Genomic DNA, 22823 nt, shown 5'->3' with positions numbered 1-22823 from the left:
AAATCTACTGAAACTAAGAAAATCGATCTTTATTTTCCAACAAGGGACTCCAAACATATGCTACAGGGACATAGGAGACATTGTCCCACTCTATAAATACCTAGACTTCCAGGTCCCAATCCGATTACTTCAGTTCCTGGTTCCCTATATGAAAAAGAAGTGATGGGGGAGGGAAATATCGAGAAATATGTCACCTTTCCATAATTATCATCCCAGGTGTAAAACCAACCATTCCTGTTGCAGCACATCAAATGCAAAGCAGACCTAGTGACCATTCTGAAGCGCAATGAAACTGGCATATTACAGGACACAGTTATCGACGAGAGGAAAACACGTGACAGGGGGCCATTGCCTGTGATTGTACCAGCAAAGCATAGGGAACAAAATAATGACTTAATTTCCTCAACTCTCCCCACTTCAAAAAGCCTGTTTGCATTAGATCAGAGGCCCATTCACGTGCCATTCAGAGTTCATACAGTTTCTGTGCTGTTAATGCAGTTCCAGAAGCATGTGTTGCCTATCTAACACCTGCTGGAAACAAAATCAAAGCTGCTTTTAAATAATAAAAGTGTCTGGAACACCACCGAAGGCAGTAAAGGAGTCACATCGCCGAAACGTATTTCACCATTAAAGAGCAGACAACAGACTAACAATACAAGAATGCTTTATGGGAAACACCTCATGTACGATTACAGTTGGTGACTGATGTAATACAATCATTAGAAACTTTAGTACGGTACATAGAGCTTTCCCCAGTTCTAGTGTATGACAAACACTAGGGTTCATTTCACTGCAGGTCACAGATGATTTCATCCAAAGCGACTCATGTAGTCAATCAGGTTAAGTAAGCATCACAACACCTGCTGCGACCGACTCACTCACAAGAACACGCTCTTGTCCAAAGGAAAGGACAAGTCCTCTTTTGTAACTCTGGATTTCATGGAGTCAACATTTTGAAGAACCGGGGACTCAACTGGAAACCTCCTGCTTACGATCCCTTTCCTACTGGAGCAATGAACTTTGCATGTACCTATAAAACACACGAGTTTGCCCTTTCTGTCCTGATATGACACTCAGAAGCTCACAAGGCCAACCAGAGCAGTCAAAGGGATGAGAAATGTCCAATTTCTTTCCTGCTCATCTGACTGGTAGAAGTAGTTAAATGTCAAAGTCTGAGGAATCCATTTGTGGGTCAGCCACTCCACTGTGAAGTCCAGCCATTCCCTAAGACTACGCTCTGTCTCCGAGTGCCAAGGGTTCTGTGTTGGGGGGTAGGGAGGGTAGTCAAACTGAACAAAATGAAGCTTCCCTCCTCTCTGTGACCTCCCCCTGAACTGTATAGTCCTCCAGGAGACTACGGTGCAGAGACAGAAGGGAGTGCAAGTGACACAGACAAGACACTACACAGATGTGCCGTTTAAATATAAAAACACAATAAAACAGAAAACTGGCTCCGACCACAAATCGTCTCGTTGGATCAGTCTCACCAGAGATGTAAGGGCAGACGTTTGTAGACTAATCCCCTGCATCAATCCCCTGGTCTCTCTCCGTATAACATCAAGCGTCTGTGTTTGTCTCCCTGCACTGGACCGGCAGGACCGACTGACTGACTTGACTGACCCAGCAACCCTCCTCCCATCTGAATCATAGACTTGGTGTGCGGTGTGTCAGTCACACCACAAATCTGTCGTAACTTCAGCTCGTTTCCTTAAACACTGTATCTAGTGCCAATAGGATTATGTCATAGTGCTCCATCAATATGTTATGCTCTTGTCTAAGGTCATTGCTGAAGCATCCACACAGAGCTGTCCATTGTCAGAGTCTCCGTCTACCACTTTGGTCCTCATTATGCAAACCTGGGTCAAGATTAATAGCAGTTACTGAGTGGCAGGGACCATATATATTGGTTTCTGAAAATAAGCCACATGTATTTGCAAAATGTAGGCTAAAGTCTGATGTCCAGTATGGTTTCTATGTTATAGTCTGCCCTATGTCAGAATAGACAAAAAATAACCTCCGTTTCCCTTTGGTTCAATACAGCTCACCCAGGTACCCTCAGGGAGTGTATATCTCACTCCAAGCACTGCAAAAATGTTTGTTTACATCCAAAGGCTCGGCAACAGTCTTCAACTGCCATCAAAGTCATGATCTCACAATGCCACACGGTAATGGCGATGAGCATTTCAATAACACCAATATTCATCATAATTTTAATATTCATCATAATAGTCATCCACACTGTTCGAACACAGAGTACAGACTACGCTCCAAGGCTGGCTGCACTCCAGGTTCTGAGGACCCACGGCAACAGGAAGTTGTGCTCATAATGTGAAAAACCGGCTAAACCACTGCGATTGAATGGCGCTGAAAAGGAAAAAACAACCAGCGTGCAGAACAGCAACTCAACCAGATGGCCAAGACCGGAGGAAAGTATTGTGAACCTCAACTTCATAACACACTGGGCCACAACACAGCCATTCCAAATCCCTAGGCTTTGTATTCATAGTTGACACGTTATAATTAAATATATAAACACGTTTCCCTATTAAAACTGAAACACATTCTCTTTGTATAGCGGTTAGACTTTATACAACCTATTGATTTTTCACTACTATGTTCACCCCGATGAAGCACAATATTCAAGTTTCATTTAACCACTCATTTTCTTTTAATGTTCGACACATTTTAGTATGCAAGGACAGACATTTTTCTGTAGCCTAGTTGATAAACTGGGGACAAGAGCAGTCATGCTCAAAAGACAAAAGCAAGTCGTCGTCCCCCGCCACTAAATAGACCGAGTACACGATCATAATGGGGACTCGATACTGCAGCTAACAATCGAATCTTCTTTCAAAGGGTCAGACACTAGTCACGCCCTCTGGTTGTATGTTTCTATGGAAAAATAGAGCTCAGGGTTATGAAATTACAAGGAAATGTGAAGTTGTGGCCAGAAATGAAAGCTCTGAAGTCTCAGGGTGTAAAATGAAGAACCAAAGAGATATGGAGGATGCAATATGTAAATAAAAGAAAAATACATGTATTTGAATTTGTATTGCCCATGGCTACAACTTATATTTAGTGCCACGTCACCCGTAAGGTGATTCATATCATTTCTGCATCTATAGCCTACATGGAAAGAGTGTTATATCCTGACCTAATTACACTTCAACACCACTGCCTGTGATATTTTAGTGGAACACTGTACATTATTAGTATGTGAATCCACTATGTAGGCTAATTAAATGCTGTGTAGACCTGAGCACCTTATCAGAACACAGCTTGCTGTTCTTCACCTGAAACTTCTCCAGCTGCAGTTGGAAGTGAATAATTGGGTAGGAAATGGAAAACAGGATACAGCATTTCTCTGCTGGTGTACAGGACACCTATTTCTGAACATCATTTGTTTTAGTTTTTTAAAGGAAGAAGCTGGGGAAAAACAATGGAGTCGTTCATCGCTCCCCAGCGGGGTGTTTTTAATTAGGGGTCGGCTGTTACTGCAAAAGCACTGAAGTCACAATAGTAATATGGTGTCATTGGCATCCGAGAGAGGAAACGGATTTACCCCTGCAGAGCTGGTGCCGCCGTATCACCCTGCATAACCGCAGCTGGGCAGAGGGGATTCTGGGACTGTAGCCACACCTCATCCCAGAATAAGGGCCGTCAAGATATCTACTACTACTAGTGCAACTTCTAAAAATAGGTTAAATAAGTACATAAATAAATGTATAAATACACTGGACCCCAAAATGACTGTACTGATGTCAAGATCAGTCTTTAGCTCATGTCATGTCCTATTAATGTCAGGTACAAGTGTAGGTCTCTTTTTCACCATTAATGTACCCGTGATACTTTGTGCTGATTTTCCTACAGATATACAGAAGAATGTTAGAATGTCATCTTTTTGTCGACTTGTTTTTAATGGTGCTAGCGGAGAAGGCAATGGATGAGGTAACTAGCAGGCTGTTCAGATATGGGATTCAAGTTCCTTTTAGTTTTTTCCCCAATTTGCCGTTAATAACTTTTGATCTTGCTTTTAGCACGCTCTGTGTGGTCTCTCAAACCATCTGCTTACAAATTAAAAAAAAAAAAAAAAAGCAAAGAAAGAAGTGTGTTCCAAATAATAATTAATGATAATTAATTCAATTCAAAAGGCGACAGTCTACTATGATTCAGCACACCTTTTCACAACGACTGAGGGCAGCCATGTTTGATCTTGACAGGTGTGGCTGCTTTGAATGCAACACTTTCATCTCTCTCTTTCATGCTTCTTCTTTACATTAACTGCTATCTAGCAGCTGTCTCGTGTTCGTGAAAGCCTGCCTGTCTGACAAAGTAAATGTTCTTTTATCTCTGTGCGGATAGACGATATCTGTCAAAGATCTAAACTGGCCGGGGGGATGTCTGAAGCTCAGTCGGTTTGTTTTAGTGTCGTGTGGCCTTTTGGTGGACTCCCAGAAGTCAATCCCAAACTCATAACAATGGGAAATGCAAAAGGTCAGGGGCTGAGCTAACATGACCAAGACCGAGGGTTCAGGGTGCTTTCAAAACACCCACAGTCAAAGCGGTTTCACTGGCATTACAGAACAATACCATCAATCCAGGACAAACCACGCATAAACAAACACTGCTGATTCAGTCTAATGTAAATTGACCATTAAAACTGAACTGCGGCTCTTCGGCGATCACACAGATTCTGTGAATATCAGCGTTTTTTTTATGTTCCCCCCTCTGCTGAGTCCTCACACACTGCCTTCATCAGTTTATTCAGGGGAGAGGTCCTGCATCTGCTCAGTCCTGATTGGTGGAGAGAAAAAGCGAATAGTGACAAAACCATTAATCTTCCTGACACAGAATAATTATAATTATAGATTACACTCATCAAGTCCTTGCTGTCGTATTCTGCCTGGTAAAACAAGAAAAGCCCCCGATATCACAATAGCCCAAACGCAGTAACTAGCTCGAGCTCACAGTGACTTCAACCATGAAGGCGTTTCACAGGAGAGCAAGGCGTTGCTCTCCAGAAGTCAAATTTCTGTTCTTTTGTTTTATTTCTCTCTCTTTCTTTTTCTTTCTTTCTTTTAACCCAGGCCTGCAGGCACCCAACAGATGTCTGGCTTCACTCGTGATATTTTTGGTAACTTACGAGCTAGTGTCACATCCTGAATAACAATCGCAGTAACAATAATAGATTTGCACCGCAGCGTGTCGACTGACATCAGCCCCGCAGTCTGGGCCCCCACCCCCTCTCCTTCCAATGAAGGTAGTAAATGACACAAACCCAGCTGACAGATCTGCTTCCTTTACTCTCTTACACAGCTCATCCTTCAAGTCATTTAAAGATATTTTGATGGGGGGGTGGCTGCTGCAAACAAACCAAACTCTGTCATAAATCCCATGATCAGATACTCCTCTTATTGAATGATTACAAACACAAGGGAAAAACAAAAAGTGCCAAACTAAGAATGTTCTTGGCATCTCCATTCCCACCAGGTGCAGATTCAAGTCTTTAAACTTGAGCAACATGTTAAAACTCACAATTCTTGGTCAGAACCCATCCAAAAGGTCAAACAGGATAATCTCCTCCCGTGACGAAGACACATGAAACGCTGGCTTTTATTTGTATTTTTACCACAGACAAAGGCATAAGGAAATTAATTGAGGGGGTAATAATGCAAAACTCTGCCCTACCATTAATCCTTTTCAGCAGCAAGACTAATAATTGCTAGGTTGACTGCATACCTTTCATTACAAACTAATTGAGTCGAATTTGAACAGAGACAATTAGAAACTGCTGCAAAAACTGCTACAAAATAGATGGTGGGCAAGGTAGGTAAAAGCCCAGAATATGCATGCATTTAAGTTTCCAACCTCAATGCATGTGCGGTATGTTCCAAAAGTGCTTTGCTTAGTCTAGTCTGATGCAAACTTTACATATTTATTCACTTTGTGCCTGTACTTAAAAATACTTTTAAAAGTGCATTTTGTTTTAACATATACTCAAAACAACACTGACTGATGCAGAGGCTGATGTACTTCCCATTTTCCACATGGTTATCCCTGTGTATATATGATCATGTGCGTGTATACAGCATGTGTGTTTACACAATGTGCCATGCAATCTGATAAACATATAGCATTACAGAAAGATAGGCCAGGATGATATTTAACCACGGAGAAGCTGGGTTTTAATAAATCACTGAGATCAAAGCGCAGTCATTACACACAGCAGAGCCTGAAGTGGATTCAACCGCCGTGCAATGCATGGCTGAACGTGAGAGCAAAGTCAACTAAAGAATTGAATCCCTATCAAATGATACTAATTAAAACCTTACAAACGTGCAACTGCAAAACATGTCCAAGTTGTCACCGGCTGACAGGACGCCGAGCACGTCCGTGTGGCGCAGACGTCCGCAGATCTGCGCTGCTCCGCCAATGCGATGGGCGGGATTCTGCAGATCTGCGCGGAACTGCAGACATCTGCGCTCTAACTATTGCACAGTCCGGTGCGAGGCTAACTCGGCAGAAAACAAAATAAATCACGACTCTAAGGCCGGCTCTGGTTTTCTGTCACGATGTACTGACAGACACGGATAGTCACTGACGTAGACATGGCTACTGTTTTAGCTCATAATAAATGAACACGCTGCGTACCTTGGAAACCCCCAAACTGCCCGTGGATCCATCTCTCAATCAGGTGCGACTCGATCACAGGGATGGAAATCAGCACCAGCGCGGTAATAGAAGTACAACACCTTGTGCAGCACTGGGATTCAACTGGATTTGTCCGCCCGTTTTAATGGATTTACTCACCACAAACCTCACCATCCCTGTAGACAACAGACACCCCAACACGACTGTGTCGCAGACTGCGCAGCGGCTGTCGCGCAAACCCACACAGGTGACTCGCCGCCCGCTGAATACACAGCCGAGATGAGGTTCAATGACATCAAACACCCCGCGGTGCCTTATACAGCCGTGGACACCTGTCAATCACCTGGTGTTGCAATACAAACAGCAATAGTCGTGCAATTACACCTTCTAATTGCAATGCAACTCCCGGCACATTATTCGTTTCGCATCCAGCCTTGCGGTCGCGTCCCGGTAGCGCAGATTTGCACAGTTCTGCGCAGCTCCGCCAATGGCAGCGCTGTGATTGTGCAGACCTGCGGAAATATGCGCTACACGAAGGCGACCTGTGTCGGGCTGTTGCGGGACGGGGGTTTATGCTGCCCACACCGGCTTGCGGTTCAGCTCACGTCCACTTCACCCGACACTGAATAGTTAAACGCGCTTTTGCGAGCAGGTACTGTAATGCATCCCCATAAAGACACCAGCACCTTTCCCATCCCACTTCCACCCGCAGCTCTGCCACACGATGGCCCGACCCGGGTTACCTCGCCGTTCACTGTCGGCCCGGGACGCGGACGAGGACAATGACAGGCGCCCTGTGTCGGGGTGCAATGCATCTCCCGTGCAACAGTGCCGCAGCTCCACCACACATCGGGACCCGACGCCGGGCCGAAGCGGCTCTTACCCCCGTCCCGTCGATCGTCCCGATATCTGGCTCCCGATCAGCCCGATTTCCAGCACTCCCTCCGGACAGACAGATCTGTGTGTGTGTACAAATACATCTATATTTTCTTAGCTGGGATGGAAGTTGTTAGTCTTGGAATAAGATGGCCGCTGCCGATCCGTGCTGCTGAACTCGATGACGTAATTGGGATCTTTCGGGTTTAACCCTTTGAGAGCCTCGCCACAGTCCACTGGCTTAGACACGGATGCTGCTAATTATTAGTAGCCTATTAGTATTATTCCCTCCTTTCCCGTTTCTCAGAAACAAACGACCTTCTTGGAATGAAACAGAAGAAAAACAAACCAAGGTCACCAGTCCAGCTGAGATGTGATCTACCACTGAAGGAGGCGCACAGTGATCCCTGTGCACGTTTTGAACAGTAGGCTAGACGACACGATTGCATGGCTCAGTATCTTTAACACCATCCGATGCACCTGTATTATCACTCGATCTTAAGTGCAATGCGACGGGAGGAAGAAATGCAAACATCGGTATCTTTTCCCATTCATTTCGTTCTCTCTGGATGGATGGGAAGGTGTCAGCTAAGGGTTTAGCAGAAAGTTTGACACATGCACATGGCTATTACACCATGTGGCCAAAGGAGGCGGTTCAGATGAGTCCATTCTTTAAAGAATCCCACAATGTAAGAAATGGGGCTAAACAAAATGAGAAAGAAATGCTACAGTGGGTCTGTCCGGCACTAGACAGAGATCAAGACACAGAGGCGCTTTGTCTGCCCAGTGCAGGTCTCTGACTCACCCAGGCGTCATTTGCACCAGACGTTTTAGTTTTAGTTGTGTTTTTAAGTTGCGTGCAGTAACGCATACTGTGGCCGAGTGCAGCGGAACACCCCCCGCCCCGCAGCCCATGACACTGCTCGCGTCCTGGCTGCGCACATTTCCGCAGTTGTGCGCTGCTCCACCAATGGGGTCGGTGGGATTCTGCAACGCTGCGCAGAACTGCGGCCATCTGCGCTGCACCAGAGTGGGTTCGTTCTCACGCTTTTGCGGCAGGCGTGCGGTGATCGTGCTGGGCGGGGGTGGCCAGGTGGGTGGGGGGCGAAAATGAAGACGCAGCGCTGAAGGCTGGAGAAGTGGGATGCTTTGTGCTCATCATTTATAATGCACACCCACGGTATGCTTAGTCTGTATCCCTGCCAACGGTTGCAAGCACAGTGTAGCCACAGAGACGCTGAATATGATCTTACGTTAAATGACGAATTCCCGGGGCCTTTTCGTGGAATTATGATACATTTTCAGATGTTGCACGCCCTGCATGTATCAAAATGCAATTACATTTAGTCAAAACCATTTCATGTCCATGTCATACTCTTGGCACAGTCCTGCTCTGAAGACATGTCATGCTTTACTGGAGCATCTACTGATAAAAAGAGCACGATCACTCTCACCTGACCTGTCTATGCATGCCAGTTGCAATGGTAGCACTGCAGCACACTGATCTATACTGTCAGGGGAGAAGACCAAGAGCTTAAAGCTTAATAGTGTTACATGTAATATATTAGAAAAATACATTAAACCTCACATTGAACTATTACTGAACTTCTAAAATCGAGTGTAGCAATAGTTTATATTATATTGCCCTCTAGTGGCACAAGTCATATTTACACATTCGTAATACATTGTGATCTCATCCATGTTCAACAATAAAAGAGCAGTCTAGGTGATTCATGAGAATGAAACGAAGATGCTAGCCCTTCAATAAAAAAAGTAAGGCAACAGTTGAGGTTTTACTTTCACTCCACTCCACTATTTGTTTTAATAGTATAAATGCTTGCTTGCTTGCTTGAGACACACAGAAACAAGACATACAGCTTTTATGCCCTTTCATAAAATATTTATAAACGGGTACACAAAAAAATATACACACATTTCAATTATAATATCTTCATCAAAAGCACATTTCACACCTGAGTATTGAAGGGAATGGGAAAGGGTACAGTCTTGAGATATGCTTTACGATTTCTAAACGTACAAAAGTGCGTATAGCGCCATCGTAATTTCATCCCACATGGCTGAGCTCCGACAGTTTCACCAGCATACAAGAAGGCCAAACCCCGCACCGTAATGCACTCACTAGTGCTGCAGCTGAAACATATTTCAATGAGTCACACTAGACACCCCTGATGGAAACTGCGCACAGCACACAACATTTTATGAAGTGAAGCATCCTCTCCACCCTGGTCACCTTAGGTAGCCTGCAAGTAGCTCCAAGTTGGCCCAACAACAAGTATCAAAAGAGAAAAATGAAACGGCCCCATGTGGTCACCTCCGGCCCCGGTACTCCCCCTTGCCCTTGGGTGCAGGCTGAGAAGTATCCATGGTTTTGTGAAGGAACTGGTGCAGCAGCCTGGCATTGGTGGCATTGCCTAGTATCTCTGACAGTCTCTCCTGGCTCAGGGAGGCCAGATCTGCCAAGCTGTCCGCATGACTAATGAGTGCCCGGCAGTTTTTGACATTGACCCCAGGCATCCTGAGCAGGAAGTCGTAGGGGCCGGGGTTGTAGAGGTCAGAGGACTCGGGCACCGTGTCAGAGTCGGTGGTGATGGCCAGGGCGGCGCTGGCGTCGGGCTCTGCGCGGCCCTGCTTCAGGTCCTGGAAGAGCTCGGCGGTGACGTAGGGGGAGGGGCACCAGAGCAGGCGCAGCCGGGGGAAGTGCAGGGTGAGCAGCGTGAGCTTGGAGATGACGTCGTTGGCCGAGATCTCCTGGCGCAGGTCGCTGCGGGCCACCAGGGAGAAGGGCTTGGCGGGGTCGAACTCGATGAGCAGCACAGGCCGGCGGTAGAAGCGGCACATGGCCAGGCACTGGGTGTATAGCCGCCCACTGTTGAGGGAGCCGATCAGGTCGCTGATGCTCTTGCGCTCCACGCAGGTGTCCAGAGACAGGATGTAGTCGCCCACTTCCAGGGTGACAGGCTCGATGTCCAGACCGCGCCGGTGCAGCAGGGAGGGCAGCTCGCTCCGGAACTCCCGCATGTCCACGATGACCCGCGCCGGCGTGGTCGCCATCTCCTGCCCACCTGCTCAGAGCCCACACACACAGAGAGCCCGTCAGAGGGAGGCGCATCTCTGCTCGCACAAAGAAACCCTTCCCTTGCATCTTGGCTAGACTACAACCCACCCTGTCCTTACCTCTGGCTGTTTTAAGCGTATTATGTACAGAACCAGGGTCAGCTTACGGACATCTTCTGACGCAGTTTTACTCACAGGTTTATTTTATCTCATTACTGATAATACCCACTAATCGATACATGCCTGCTTTGCGAGTGTTGGTGGTGGCGTTGGCTGGCTCTACATTTCGGACCAGGTCCATGTTGGTGTCCTCTCTTCCCTCCCTCTCCTCTGGGACCACCATGCTAGCCTTCTCCCTGAACCCCACCACAACACAACCAGGAAACAGAGCCATCAGCACCCTAGCACTGCTCAACTACAGTCCAATCACAATCCAATCATGCAAAATGCAATAGTATTCAGGGATTTAACTTTTTTCTTTTAAGCCTTGACTGGCATGTCAGAGCTGATGAACTCACACCTGCACACTCGGCATAGAAGAAAAGCTACTGACCTGATCAGGTGCTCAAACGCTTGCTTCTCTTTGCGTAAGGCTGTCAGGTATCTCTGCTCTTCGGTTGAGCCGCCATATATCAGAAAATAAACCCTGGAATGGAAGACGCAAGATTTTAATAGACAAATGCGATCACCCAAAATCATACAGTGATTTTCTCCCAACAACAGACAAACAAAAGTTTACATCAGATTCAATTCACTGTCCATCTATCACCGTCTTTAGAAGGAATTAGTGCTTCCAGTTTTATTTAGAGCACAGAGAGATCAGACATTTAGGAATCTTTATAATCATTTGCCACTCTACTGCCACAGGCAAATGATTATAAAGATTCCCGTTTTTATTCTCTCACGTACGAGCAACACATGAACAGACTGTGCCTGTGGAAATGGTCTCAAAATTCACAAGCATGTATCTGATCGCCATCGAAAAACAACAGATTAATCTTAGATCATGCTGGAGACACCTTGCCAATGGCAGAACAGCAGTCAAAGTTCACCTGAGTGGCTTGCCCGGCCGGCTGGCCTTGTAGATCTCCAGCTGGCGGACGAAGGAGACCTCGGCATCGTACAGCACCACGTAGCGTGGCTCCACCTCGTGCAGTACCCGTGTCAGGCTGTAGGGGTCGCTGCAGCCCATCAGTGGGTGGATGACAGTCAGTGGCTCTTTCATTATACCATAATAGGCATCCGAGGGCAGATTGAGGAGAAATCCTTCCTCCTCCTTTCCCTCTTCCTCCTCCTCGTCGTCGTCATCTATACTACTGCCCAGCGGCTCCTCATCCCCCTGCTCTTCCTCCAGCCCTCCGTCCTTCCTGGTTGCCTTCCCCACCATCTGGGTGAGAGTGAGCGATTGCTTCCTAGCATTTTTCTTCTCCCTGGCTGGGCCTTTGGGTTTCTTAGCCTTGGGCCCCTTCTCCTGGTCTCTCTTGCCTCTACCCTTGCCCAGCGCTCTCTTGTCTATGCCTAACTCAGGCAGAGCCTCGTTTTTGCCTAAGGTGCGACTATAGAGGCGGGTCAGAAGAGCTTCTGCCCCCCGTGTCACATACTCCCGCAGCTGGGCACAGGTCCGGTCATCACTGGCACAGATCAGAACTCGCCCTGGGGAATCACAAGACAAAAGGCAGCTCTTAAAAACATCACTTCCTTCCCTGATTAGAAAAGTAAAGTTTCGCCCCAACCAGTCACTGATCCTTTTACAACAAGAAGCACAATAACAAAACACTTAATTTGATATAGATTTATATCGATTACTGGATTTATATAGCCTATAGCGGCAGTGTATGGCTTTACATCTCCAAAAACAGAGAAACTCAAGTACACTGACCAGGGCCGAGCTCAGAGCTGCTGTTCTCCTTCTCAATCTCCTGCAACACCTCTGTCAGAGCTTCCCACTTGGGGTTCCTCTCCAGCACCAGCTCCCGCTTTGCTCCTGTAAAATACACACACACACACACACCACATCTGTCAGTCACTTTAACTCGGATAACATAACTATCTCGGTTTTATCAGAACAGGAATTAAACAGTGTGGAATCACCCATTTCTCTGATCTGCTCTGGTTTCGCCGTGGCTCCCGCCTTTGCCTTCTTGACAATCTTCGCCTCTGGCACCTGGTAAACTCGGTTTCGAGCGTTCACAAACATGGATGTGCTGCAGTCCAGAAAGAGCCAGCCTGCAGGGGCAACAGTGCCCCATTAAAATAAGAGAGCAAAATGAATTCCTGCTACTGCTGTCTTCCGTATCAAACACACACACTGCTGGCTTATAGAGCAGGTCAACGTCACAGCATTGACTCAGAGTAAAGGTATCTAAATTCTGTTTACTTGACTTCCTATACAGAATGACTTGCAAATATAAAAACTAAAGCTTGGGGGTTGAAACACTAATTACAAAAAATAAATTAAATAAAAAAAAAAAACCTCTTAAATCAATCATCTAGCAATGTCCAATGTGAAGAAAAAGATTATTCACACTGTCACTCCTGTGGCTCGTACCCGCGTTGCTCCCGAAAGCCTTCTGGCTGGTGCGCAGGGTCTCCAGCAGGTTGAGGAAGGTAACGCAGTCATACTGGGTGAGGTACAGCAGCAGAGTGCGCAAGATCTTCAGGTCCTGAACCAGAGACTTGGTCTTGGATCCCAGCTGATGCCACAACGGGTCCAGGTAGTGGCGGATTGTCTGCACACAGTACACAGGACCGTCAAACCCAAAGACACTCAGAGAGTGGGCAGCCAATAGGGAAAGTACAAATAAAACCAATCCATTAGGTCTTACACCAGACTAGCCCTGGCTGTACAGCAGCTACTGTGGACGCACACTGACCTTCTCAAAGCCGCGGCCCAGTGCGTTCTCCAGGGAGAGGTCTTCCACCTCCAGTGTGGGGTTGTAGCGTTTCAGCTCCTTCAGGCAGGCGTTCATGATGTCCAGCACCGAGCTCTGGATGGCACTCATGGTTGGGGTCAACGAGACGTGCAGCTCCACCACATCCGGCTTGTGTCTGTCCAGCACGGAGTTCACACCTGCGTGGAACCTGACACACACACAGAGCAGTTATCACACTTATCCCATTGCTGCAGGTTAACTGATCCCAATGTGCAATTCTCAGTATGCGCTAGTTTATCCAAAAGCATCTGGGCCTTTGGAGTGGTCGTCTACCCAGTTTGAGGTTTCTTCCACCTACTGAATGGAAACCCACCTTCCAGGACTGCAAAGTGAAAGGTGGGTTGAGGAGTTTGACCGAGGGAGCTGAGGTTTTAGAGCGAACGTAGGAAGAAGCTGGAGCATCTCTACCTGGGCCAGAGGAAGAGCTTCTTGACAAAGAGGTTCCTCATGACGCGCTCCACCTGGCAGAACCCAGAGCTGAAGGAAGTGGCTTTGTCTGTGAAGGCCTTGATGAAGCCGGTCTTATTCTTCTGGCGGTACAGGCGCAGGATGAAGGCCTCCTGACAGGAATCGATGATCTTGTGAGCCCGGTAGACCAGGATACCTGCAAGAACCACACACAATAATATACTCATCGATCTCACTATCTATCTATCCACTTAGTCTGTCTTTTCAGGTTGCAAATACACTCAAAAGACTTAATGGCCTTAACAGCAAAAAACGTGTCTTTTATATTCGTGGTGGCCGCACCTGTGATGAGGTGAGCGGGGATCCTGTCGGTGAGGAAGTCCACCACAAGGATGCGGCTGGTGACGAAGAGCACGCCGCCCTGCGTGTACACGTCATAGCGGTCGTGGCTCTGCACGTCGCTGGTCACCGTCCTGGGCAGGTGACTGACGCCCTCCGACCGCAGCTGCTCCGTTAAATACTCCTGTGGAGAAAAAATCAAATACAAATGTAGTTATTGTGTCTATACCACTAGCAGAATACAGCTCTCATTCTATGCGGTGGTGGCATATGGTTATGCTCTTATATTTAAAGTTTCGGGGTTGTCAATTACTTCCATCAAGTTCCACGCTTTGATTGGATACACCACGGCCTTCTGGAAACTGAAGAAAAGTTACATTTCCTTCTACTTTAACAAGGGACAACAAGGTATCTTTTTTCTGAAGAGAACAAATATAAAATGGACTGTCGTACGGTTCCTTCTGAAAATGTGTTATAATGAAAACAAATCAAACAAATGTATAAACACTGGTCACGCAGATTTACAGTGCGGCGCAGATCTGCAGAATCCCATCGATCCCATTGGTGGAGCAGCGCAGATCTGCGGACATCTGCGCAACACGAACGAGGCCGCTATTCATTTCGTCCTGGCAGCTGTGTTACCTGCTCCGGGGGGCTGGTGTTGAGCAGCAGTACCAGGCTACCCTCCTCTGAATACACCCGCAGGAACTGCAGCAGGACACGGTCAATGCCCAGACCCTCGGCCGTCACCAACAGCCCGTCGGAACCGAACAGGCCCAAAAACATTTCCGTCTCGAACTCCAGCAGAGGACCCGCCATTGTTACGTATTCTCCCAAAATACAAGACGAGGCGATCAGAGGGGACCCCTTCGACGGGACTCGGCACACTCATGCAGTGAGCTCAACGAATCCGCGGCTGAATCCAGAGATCATGAAGACGATGCACAAAGGTAAGCACTTAATTTAAACATGGCTCACTTTCTGCTACAGTACTGTGCCTATGTAGCTATTGTTTCTGGTTAAAGTGCATCAAACTCACAATGCACTCCGGACACGCAGCCCCACGTTGCTGCTGTCAGGTCTGTTTTGAATTTTCACACACATCACGGGATTAGGCTTGGCTGTTATCCTAGATGGCTCGTTTCGTTTGGGCTTGTGAGCGCAGGATTGGAGACAGCGCCCTCTTCCGCAGTGGAGTATCAATGCGTCTGCTGGGCGAAACGGTGGTCATGTTCGTGTAGCGCAGATTTCCGCAGGTCTGCGCTGCTCCACCAATGGGATCGCTGGGATTGTGCAGATCTGTGGAAATCTGCGCTACACGAACGCTACATTATTTTCTGATCTGTTCATTCTCTTATTAAAACTAATATGTAAGATAACAACGATGACTATGCGCTTTAGACTTTAGAGAAGTGGCAAGGTACTCCTGCATTTTGAATGTTTTAGAGTAGAAGAACAACTCTCCTTCACCATTTACTCTGTTACTTGATTTTTATTAACTTGTTGCATGAAAAGATTACAGCTGTGTTCTGCTTGAGAAACTTGCTTTTAAGCATTCATTTCATACTCGTATAACACATTTTAAAACTAAATTAAGAATAAATAATTAGCAGACAGCCTTATCCAGGCAACTTACAAAATACAAGAGCATTGCAAAAGTGCAATAATACAGTGTACAATTACAAATCAAAGCATAATACAAGTTCAAAATTACACAAGTGCATAGGTAAGATGTACTGTTAATTTCTAAAGCCATATCCTACATCCTAGATTATAATAGCTAACAAGTGCAGACAAGATATTAAGTCATAGTTAAGAGCTCAGGGGAAGCGGGCATAGGGGTAATCACAATAAACAACACGTGTACTAGCAATGTAAAGGCAAGCAGTATGATGAAAACGTTATATAAAGTGAAAATGTACAGGAGAGCTGAGCCACACAGGGAAATAAACTACTAAATTACAGGTACAGGCTGAAAAGATGTGTCTTGAGTAATCGCCGGAAGGTGGGCCGGGACTATATCATCCTGACCTCTGTGGGTCTTGGAAACTGTGGAGAATTCTACTCCAGTCTGGAGTTTATTTTTTAACTGGGACGCTGGAGCTACCCAAACCCTTTCTCTGTAACTCCAATCCTCCAGCCCAAGCCTTAGCCAAACTAAACCAGTTAGTCCGACACTAATCCTTTATCAGCAAGCTCCTGTGAACCAATATTGTAGGAGCTGATTCTCCATTGTGTTTCCAACGGCAGCTGATGAGGTGTTTGGATTAATAAGGTTCTAACTACCAGACAATTAAGATGTCTGATTTGCCTCTTCTCATTTGTAACCTTTACTTTGTGATTTATATTTAGTTCAGCTCGTAGACAGTCATTAGTACAATACCCTTTGTCAAATTAAATTCTCCTTGCTGTGTTCCATTTCGGCTAATGGGGGTACATGATCTCAACGTTCATTATCTGTAATGTCTCTGTTGCTGAAACTCCTGCGACACTCATCATTAACCAGATTGCTGACTGTTCGGATCTTTTTAATTGCCTTTATATAATTATATATATATATACATATATAATGTGTGGCCAAATGAAAGGGCACTTGGCTGTACCTTCAGATACCTAGAGTAGCATATGCGAAATGGAAGTCTTAGGCTTGTGAACTAACATCCCAAAAAATATACTAACATTGGCTAATACCACACGGTATGTTGGGCCTGCATTATAGTAGCTGAAAGTTGTGCAGCCAGTGGTAATACTGTTTTTTACCAATGCTTGGACCAACACACAAACTTAAAGTTAAAAGTTCATGCTTTGCCTGCTACCTGTACAGCACAGTGAAAGGAGAATTGTTTAGTCTGAGTTTGCAATCACAAACTGTGAACTGGAAAGAGTGTTCCTTCTAAAACTGAACTAATTATACCGAGGAAATAGTCTCCAAAACAAATTTAGCAGTTTTTAAATGAACACCCTATTTAATATTTGAATACTAGCCAAATATGGAAAGGACAGTCAAAAAGTGTCTAATGAAATGTGCCTGTATATGAGTTACATGAGCTTCTAGTTGTTAACGTTAACATTAAATTTGCAATTTTCCCTCATGTTGTTGAATTGGATGTCCTGTAAACAAAAGACACGTATTGACCAATGTAATTCATGAAAGAAATGCTATAATTGCTCTCTCTTTTGATGTTGGTTTATATATGATGTATAGGTAGAGAATATCCATTTATATCAAGTATACTGATTTATATTCCTTCAAGTAATTGAAGTATACACAATTCCCTTAGATTTTCCATATAAATATCTCCCTGCATTTATCTTTCTGTTCAGGTGAGGCTTTGCTTCCAAAACATAACTGTTCCAGGGAATACATACCTTGTGTAATAAAACCTAAAGCATAAGCCAGATTAAAGAAATATCACAGACAAAATTCAAGGGTATTCCATTCCACAATTACAAACATCATTCACAGACATCTTAAGTTATTCTTCAGATGGTGGTGAAGCATATCCAGATGGCTATAAACTGTGTTTGTTCCCACACACCCCAATACACAGAAAAACTAATATAATAGCCATTAAACAATCAATAAATTAAGGACAGTAATGTTATCACAGGTAGCGGAAAGTGGTTTCATGGAGAGATCAGAAGTGCTGTGCATAATAAAGTTTTAATGATCCGTTTAACTCGGAAGTGGTAGAAATATTTCTAAGCTGAGGTGGCACAGCATGGTATGGCATGGAATATTAATTTAAGTGGCCTGACCTGATTAATCTGATGTTGTTGTTCGTTAGAGCAGCTCTGGGTATTAATGCAAGTGCAACGTGTGCCGAGTTCAGCGTTCTGCACGAACTATCATGATCTCTCAAAGACAAAACTAATATTCTACACACCTGGGCAGATATAAAACTGAATTCCCCATGTCGTGCAAGCAGGCACTACATTATCCAAACGTGTAATTGTTAAGGGTAGACATTCTCAAGTGGAAAGATTGCCAATTCTTTTGCAATAACTATCCGGATGTGTCAAAGACAATTATATTCCACTCACCAGAACTTCTATATATAAACAGTTCTGTATGTAATGCACTTAGGCAATCCATAATCAAAACATGTAGGCGTTGAGGACAGATATTCCCTATTATCTCTCTCTTTCTGAGCACTCAACATTCATTTGAAATTCATATATCATCATATATCATCCAGTCGTTAAAGGTAGCAGAAACATTTGTCAATAGCCATCATCTATCGGAGATTTAGTTTCTCCTATAACAATCTGCGTCCATAGGAGTTTTCGTTTTTTTCTTTTCTCTATACCTAATGGTTTATTTAATGTTGGTTTACTTAATTTTAGTTAATTTAAACTGTTAAATGTTTGTTTATTTTATTTATTCATTTTGTTGTAGTATGTTTATCACTCAGTAAAGCGCTCTGTAGCTACCCTGTGGCGGGTGGTATACAAATAAATATGTATTGATTGATTGATCTATGATGAGTGCTCTTGAGACCCCATTACTGAGAGTTTGACATCATGGGTCAGTCAACGCCCTGTCTACCCACTGTGACCTCAGTGTTCCTCTGTGCTATCTACATCCAGACCAGTTACTTTTTTTCTCAGTCTGTATTAATTGCTTCCTGGGGGACATGGTACTACATGACGATAACATTCCTAGTCTGTTTTCCACGATTTCTCCTCTGACGGAGATCTGTCGCTCCCACCCACTTTCTCCTCTCCCTTCTCCCTTTACCCTGGTCCTACAATCTATCGTTAGGCTAGAAAACAGTGTGCTAAATAGATGCATATATTTTTAGATGTTTCTTTCTTTTTCTCTTTGTTTTTTTCTGAAATGCCCCTAGGGCATGCAAAGAAGGTGCCTCAGTTCACCTTTTGCTATTGAAAGCAGCATTTTGCTCTTTGAAAGTCAGCGTCCACTAGATGCCACTATAGTACTGCAGGGGCTGCTGAACCTATTGGTAATCCCCACCAAGCAGACAAGCCTTCCGGTCAGGTTCACCTATGACACAGTTCCCACAACACAACTGCACCGCACTATAACCACGCATTTAAGACTGCCAGCTAGAAGACTGCATTGATTTATTTACACTGAATACATTACTTTATGATGCATTTTATTTTTTCAAAAAGCAGGCTGTTGCGTTGAATACAAAAAACATTCCACATGTTAGGGGAACTGTAAAAGCAAACTGACTTAAGGGTTGATCTACCTTGAATACGTGAGTGATTCACTAAGCCTGAGAAAGATGCCTGGTGGTGACTATTTTATTTTCTGTGTACAGCTTGACAAATTTGGTCACTAGCAGGTAAATACATAATTTCAGCACCACGGTGTCTTGTGGGTTGGTCTTCAACATTCAGTGGAAAGATCTTTTTATTGTGTTGGAGACCTCTAGTCCAGTTTGTTTTCTAGGTCACCCTATGAAACCAATCTCCCAATAGTGGCCACACATGTTATTGTTCAGGACTAATCAGTTGAGCAAATCGTGTGCTCTAATAAGGGGGATTTGGTCCTTGAGGTCTGAAGGCTAACAGTTTTGTTCCAGATTATATTTAAATGTCTGAATCCACCAAAACACCTGCTTCATTGATTGAACCTGATTTATTAGTGAATTATTTTAGGGTGACCTCTTGGATAGGGGCTCACCAGAACCAGGGTTGGTGATCCCTGAGCTAAATGAATCTATATGAAAACTATAGGGCATCAAAAATCTTATTGCACCAACACATCAGATGATTCAGGCTGTACATCTGGGCTCCTCCGAAGACGGAATAATGTTACAGCCAATGCACAGGTGCAAGCGACATCAAACAAAGCCGTAAACGAAAGGAGAAGAAAAAAACACACACCAAAAAAAGGTGATAAAAAGGGTAGAAGAGGATTTTGTTCACGTTAGAACAAAAGCCCTTACATAATGTGAATCATGAAGCGAGTTCCTCTTTCTGTGCTGTGTTAATCCCCCTTCGCCAGGCCTTGTAAATTTAGCTTACAGCCCACACTTCTCCATCATCAGAGGTGTAAGACTTAATCACTCCCAAGAATAGACGGAGCAGGTGGATCGGAGCGGAGGCGGCTGACTCTGACGGCTTCACTCCACGAAGGGTGCTGGCAGAACCCGTGCCAAGCCAAGTCTTGGAAACCACAGAGCTCGGAGATGCGTTCACTGACTCATCTCTTGTTGCTTTCTTTTAATTCCTTAATGCGAGGAGTGGGAGAGGGCTGGCGACAGATCTGATTTTGGGGGAGGTGGCGGCAGGGGTGCTCCTGGGGCACATTGTGTGTACGTTGGCATGCCAAGAGGGAGGCAGTATGGACCTAGAGCTTCCAGGGCAAAGATAAAGCAAGAGATGGAATGATATCAAAAGGAGAAGACTAGGGGTCTGACCCTTTAGTGAGACTCTGCATTAAATACTCTACCTTCCTCCTTGGCCTGTTTTATGTAGCTCTTTACTACAGCGGTGACAGGAACAGATTTTCGAATTTTCTCTTGAGGGGTTTATGAAACAGGGCAGGGTGAGATAGGAATGAAGCCCTAGCAGGATGAAGGGGGCAGGGGTAGTGCTGCTCAATCATCTAGATATCAGTTATGGATATAGTTCAAGTCATGACCCACTGTTCACAGGGCACCCTATAACTGAAAATGGGATGCAAACTTTGGTCTCTTCCTGGATTGTATTCCAATTAATCCCAGAGATGTTCTATGGCATTGAAGTCAGGGCTCTGAGCAAGGCCATTAAATGTTTTTAGTGATGTTCTACTTAAACTGCTTTGGTACTCTCCCACTTCTGTGACTAGGTTTTATAATCCTGGAAGATGTGCAGGCCCTCGCCATCAAATCCTATCATGCTCTAGTGGTCTCATTGCCATATTAAACAGAATCGACAGAAAACAACACCCTGTTCATTGCGGTCTCCCTTACCTCTGGTACAATCCGTCACTGGTGGACCGAAACATCTCTTTACTCTCAGTAATACTGTGTATTCTAATTAATTGGGTAAAGAATGAGAATACACATATATACTTAAGAGCAGCAGTTTGTTAGCTCTAACAGCTGTGTTTACAAAGCAATTCGAGTGGAACAAAAGTATTTGTTCAATTAAAAAACGCCAAAACAAGTCCCGTTATGCCAATCGTTTGCAGATGGCATCACTCAATCTAAAGAGATGAACGGAGGAGCACTGACTCCAAAAATGTCGTCTCCATCAGTCTACTCATCACTCTGTCTCCCTTATAAAGTCATTCGAAGCAGCATAAAGGAGAGGCATTTATAATCCTGCCTTTAAAATATATATAATATATATAGTTGCAGTATTTTATCCCTCTTTACCGATTAATGGCACAACTGTGAAAAGTCAGGTGCCACCGCCCTCTTTCTGTTGCTAATCCCTGTACCTCTAGGTTTAGTATTTGAGTCTGTCGTTGTGGATTAAAATCTAGCAGCCGTTGAGTGTTGCACAGGAACTGCAGACACTGATCAAGTGGATCTGGACTGAGCTCCACTGCTCATCTCTGCAGCAGGACCTTTACCACTCAGAGCACATAACTTCCTCTTCTTTTCTCCAAGTTCAAGGGCACACTGTTGGCCCATGTGCAGAGAAACAGACTGCAAAGTATCACTACCTTTGTAGCAAAGCATCTCATGCAGGCAGGAGGTGTTAAGTCCCCAGCCCAGCGTAAGACTTATCTGAATCCTGATGACAAACTCGGGCTACCGTCTGATCTGTGATTCACTGCTGCATATTTGCATCTGTACCTGAAGCTTTTATTTTTCTGTACTAGGCTTTCTCTTGGAAAAAACTAAAAAGAAACCATAAATATGCAAAGAAAAACAAAGAATAGACGGCATTAGTGTTGTGTTCTGCAGGCTAATGAAATTTTCAGTTGAATTTTCTTATGAAATTTTTCTTTTAATGATGTGAAAAGATGCTTTGGCTTTATATTTCTGAAGGGGAAAAATAATACTCTACAGCCTCCAGCCTTTTATATATATATTTATGTAAGTACTGGAGATCTTTTTGATTTAATATTTAATATTCAGCCTGTGGAATTTAGCTGATGAAGCAATGGCACGTTCCTCGTCTTAGACAGTCGCGGTGTAGTCAGTCAGTTACCGTGTTATAATGCACATGGTAGATCATTGATACAGCATGTGTTACAGGCATGTGTGCATGAGAACCTGGGTTTTCTGCATTAGGATTAACGAATAAACCATTTCAGCCTTTTTCTTTGGAGCAAACGTTGAGTAAAATAACAATTAGTTGGAGTGGTGCCCCGTAAAAGTCAGGATAGTTGGAGTGAAACTTTTCTTAGTTTAATTTCTTATCAGGTCAACTATGACAAATCCCCTAATAATGTTAATAAAGTTTCCAATGCAGTTTTCAAGCTGCACCCGAATAGAGTGGAAATTCAAATATTTATATAGCAGCCTTGAAAAGTTTGAGAGAATGAAAAAGTTCTCCATGTTTATAATTTGCTTTGAATATTCCTTTGAGAAGGACATGCACATCCTTTTGGGGGTCTGCGTGATACAG

General features: G+C 44.6%; 3 protein-coding genes across 5 annotated transcripts in view; 1 reads left to right on the top strand and 2 right to left on the bottom strand.

Annotated features, from left to right (window-relative positions):
- The window catches only part of mrtfba (myocardin related transcription factor Ba), a 55921-nt gene extending 48119 nt beyond the window's left edge, over positions 1-7802 (bottom strand). For all 3 annotated transcript variants that reach the window (XM_066690155.1, XM_066690158.1, XM_066690156.1), the window contains exon 1: positions 7535-7802. The gene's annotated coding sequence lies outside the window, so the exon portion shown is untranslated. The remainder of the gene's footprint in view (positions 1-7534) is intronic.
- A 1528-nt stretch (positions 7803-9330) lies between these two features.
- ercc4 (excision repair cross-complementation group 4) lies at positions 9331-15411 on the bottom strand. The gene is made up of 11 exons (XM_066690130.1): positions 14925-15411; positions 14286-14466; positions 13944-14139; positions 13476-13683; positions 13151-13331; positions 12694-12828; positions 12482-12586; positions 11655-12255; positions 11156-11248; positions 10846-10958; positions 9331-10610 (listed from the first exon to the last, which is right to left on the bottom strand). The coding sequence occupies exons 1-11, from the start codon at positions 15099-15101 to the stop codon at positions 9856-9858; spliced, it is 2745 nt and encodes a 914-aa protein (XP_066546227.1). The 5' UTR covers positions 15102-15411; the 3' UTR covers positions 9331-9855.
- cpped1 (calcineurin-like phosphoesterase domain containing 1) overlaps positions 15202-22823 on the top strand; it is a 255753-nt gene continuing 248131 nt past the window's right edge. The window contains exon 1 of the mRNA XM_066690132.1: positions 15202-15232. The gene's annotated coding sequence lies outside the window, so the exon portion shown is untranslated. The remainder of the gene's footprint in view (positions 15233-22823) is intronic.

Source organism: Amia ocellicauda, chromosome 17 (assembly GCF_036373705.1).
Source record: "Amia ocellicauda isolate fAmiCal2 chromosome 17, fAmiCal2.hap1, whole genome shotgun sequence".
Lineage (NCBI taxonomy): Eukaryota > Metazoa > Chordata > Actinopteri > Amiiformes > Amiidae > Amia > Amia ocellicauda.
This window is presented reverse-complemented; position numbering and strand designations above follow the sequence as displayed.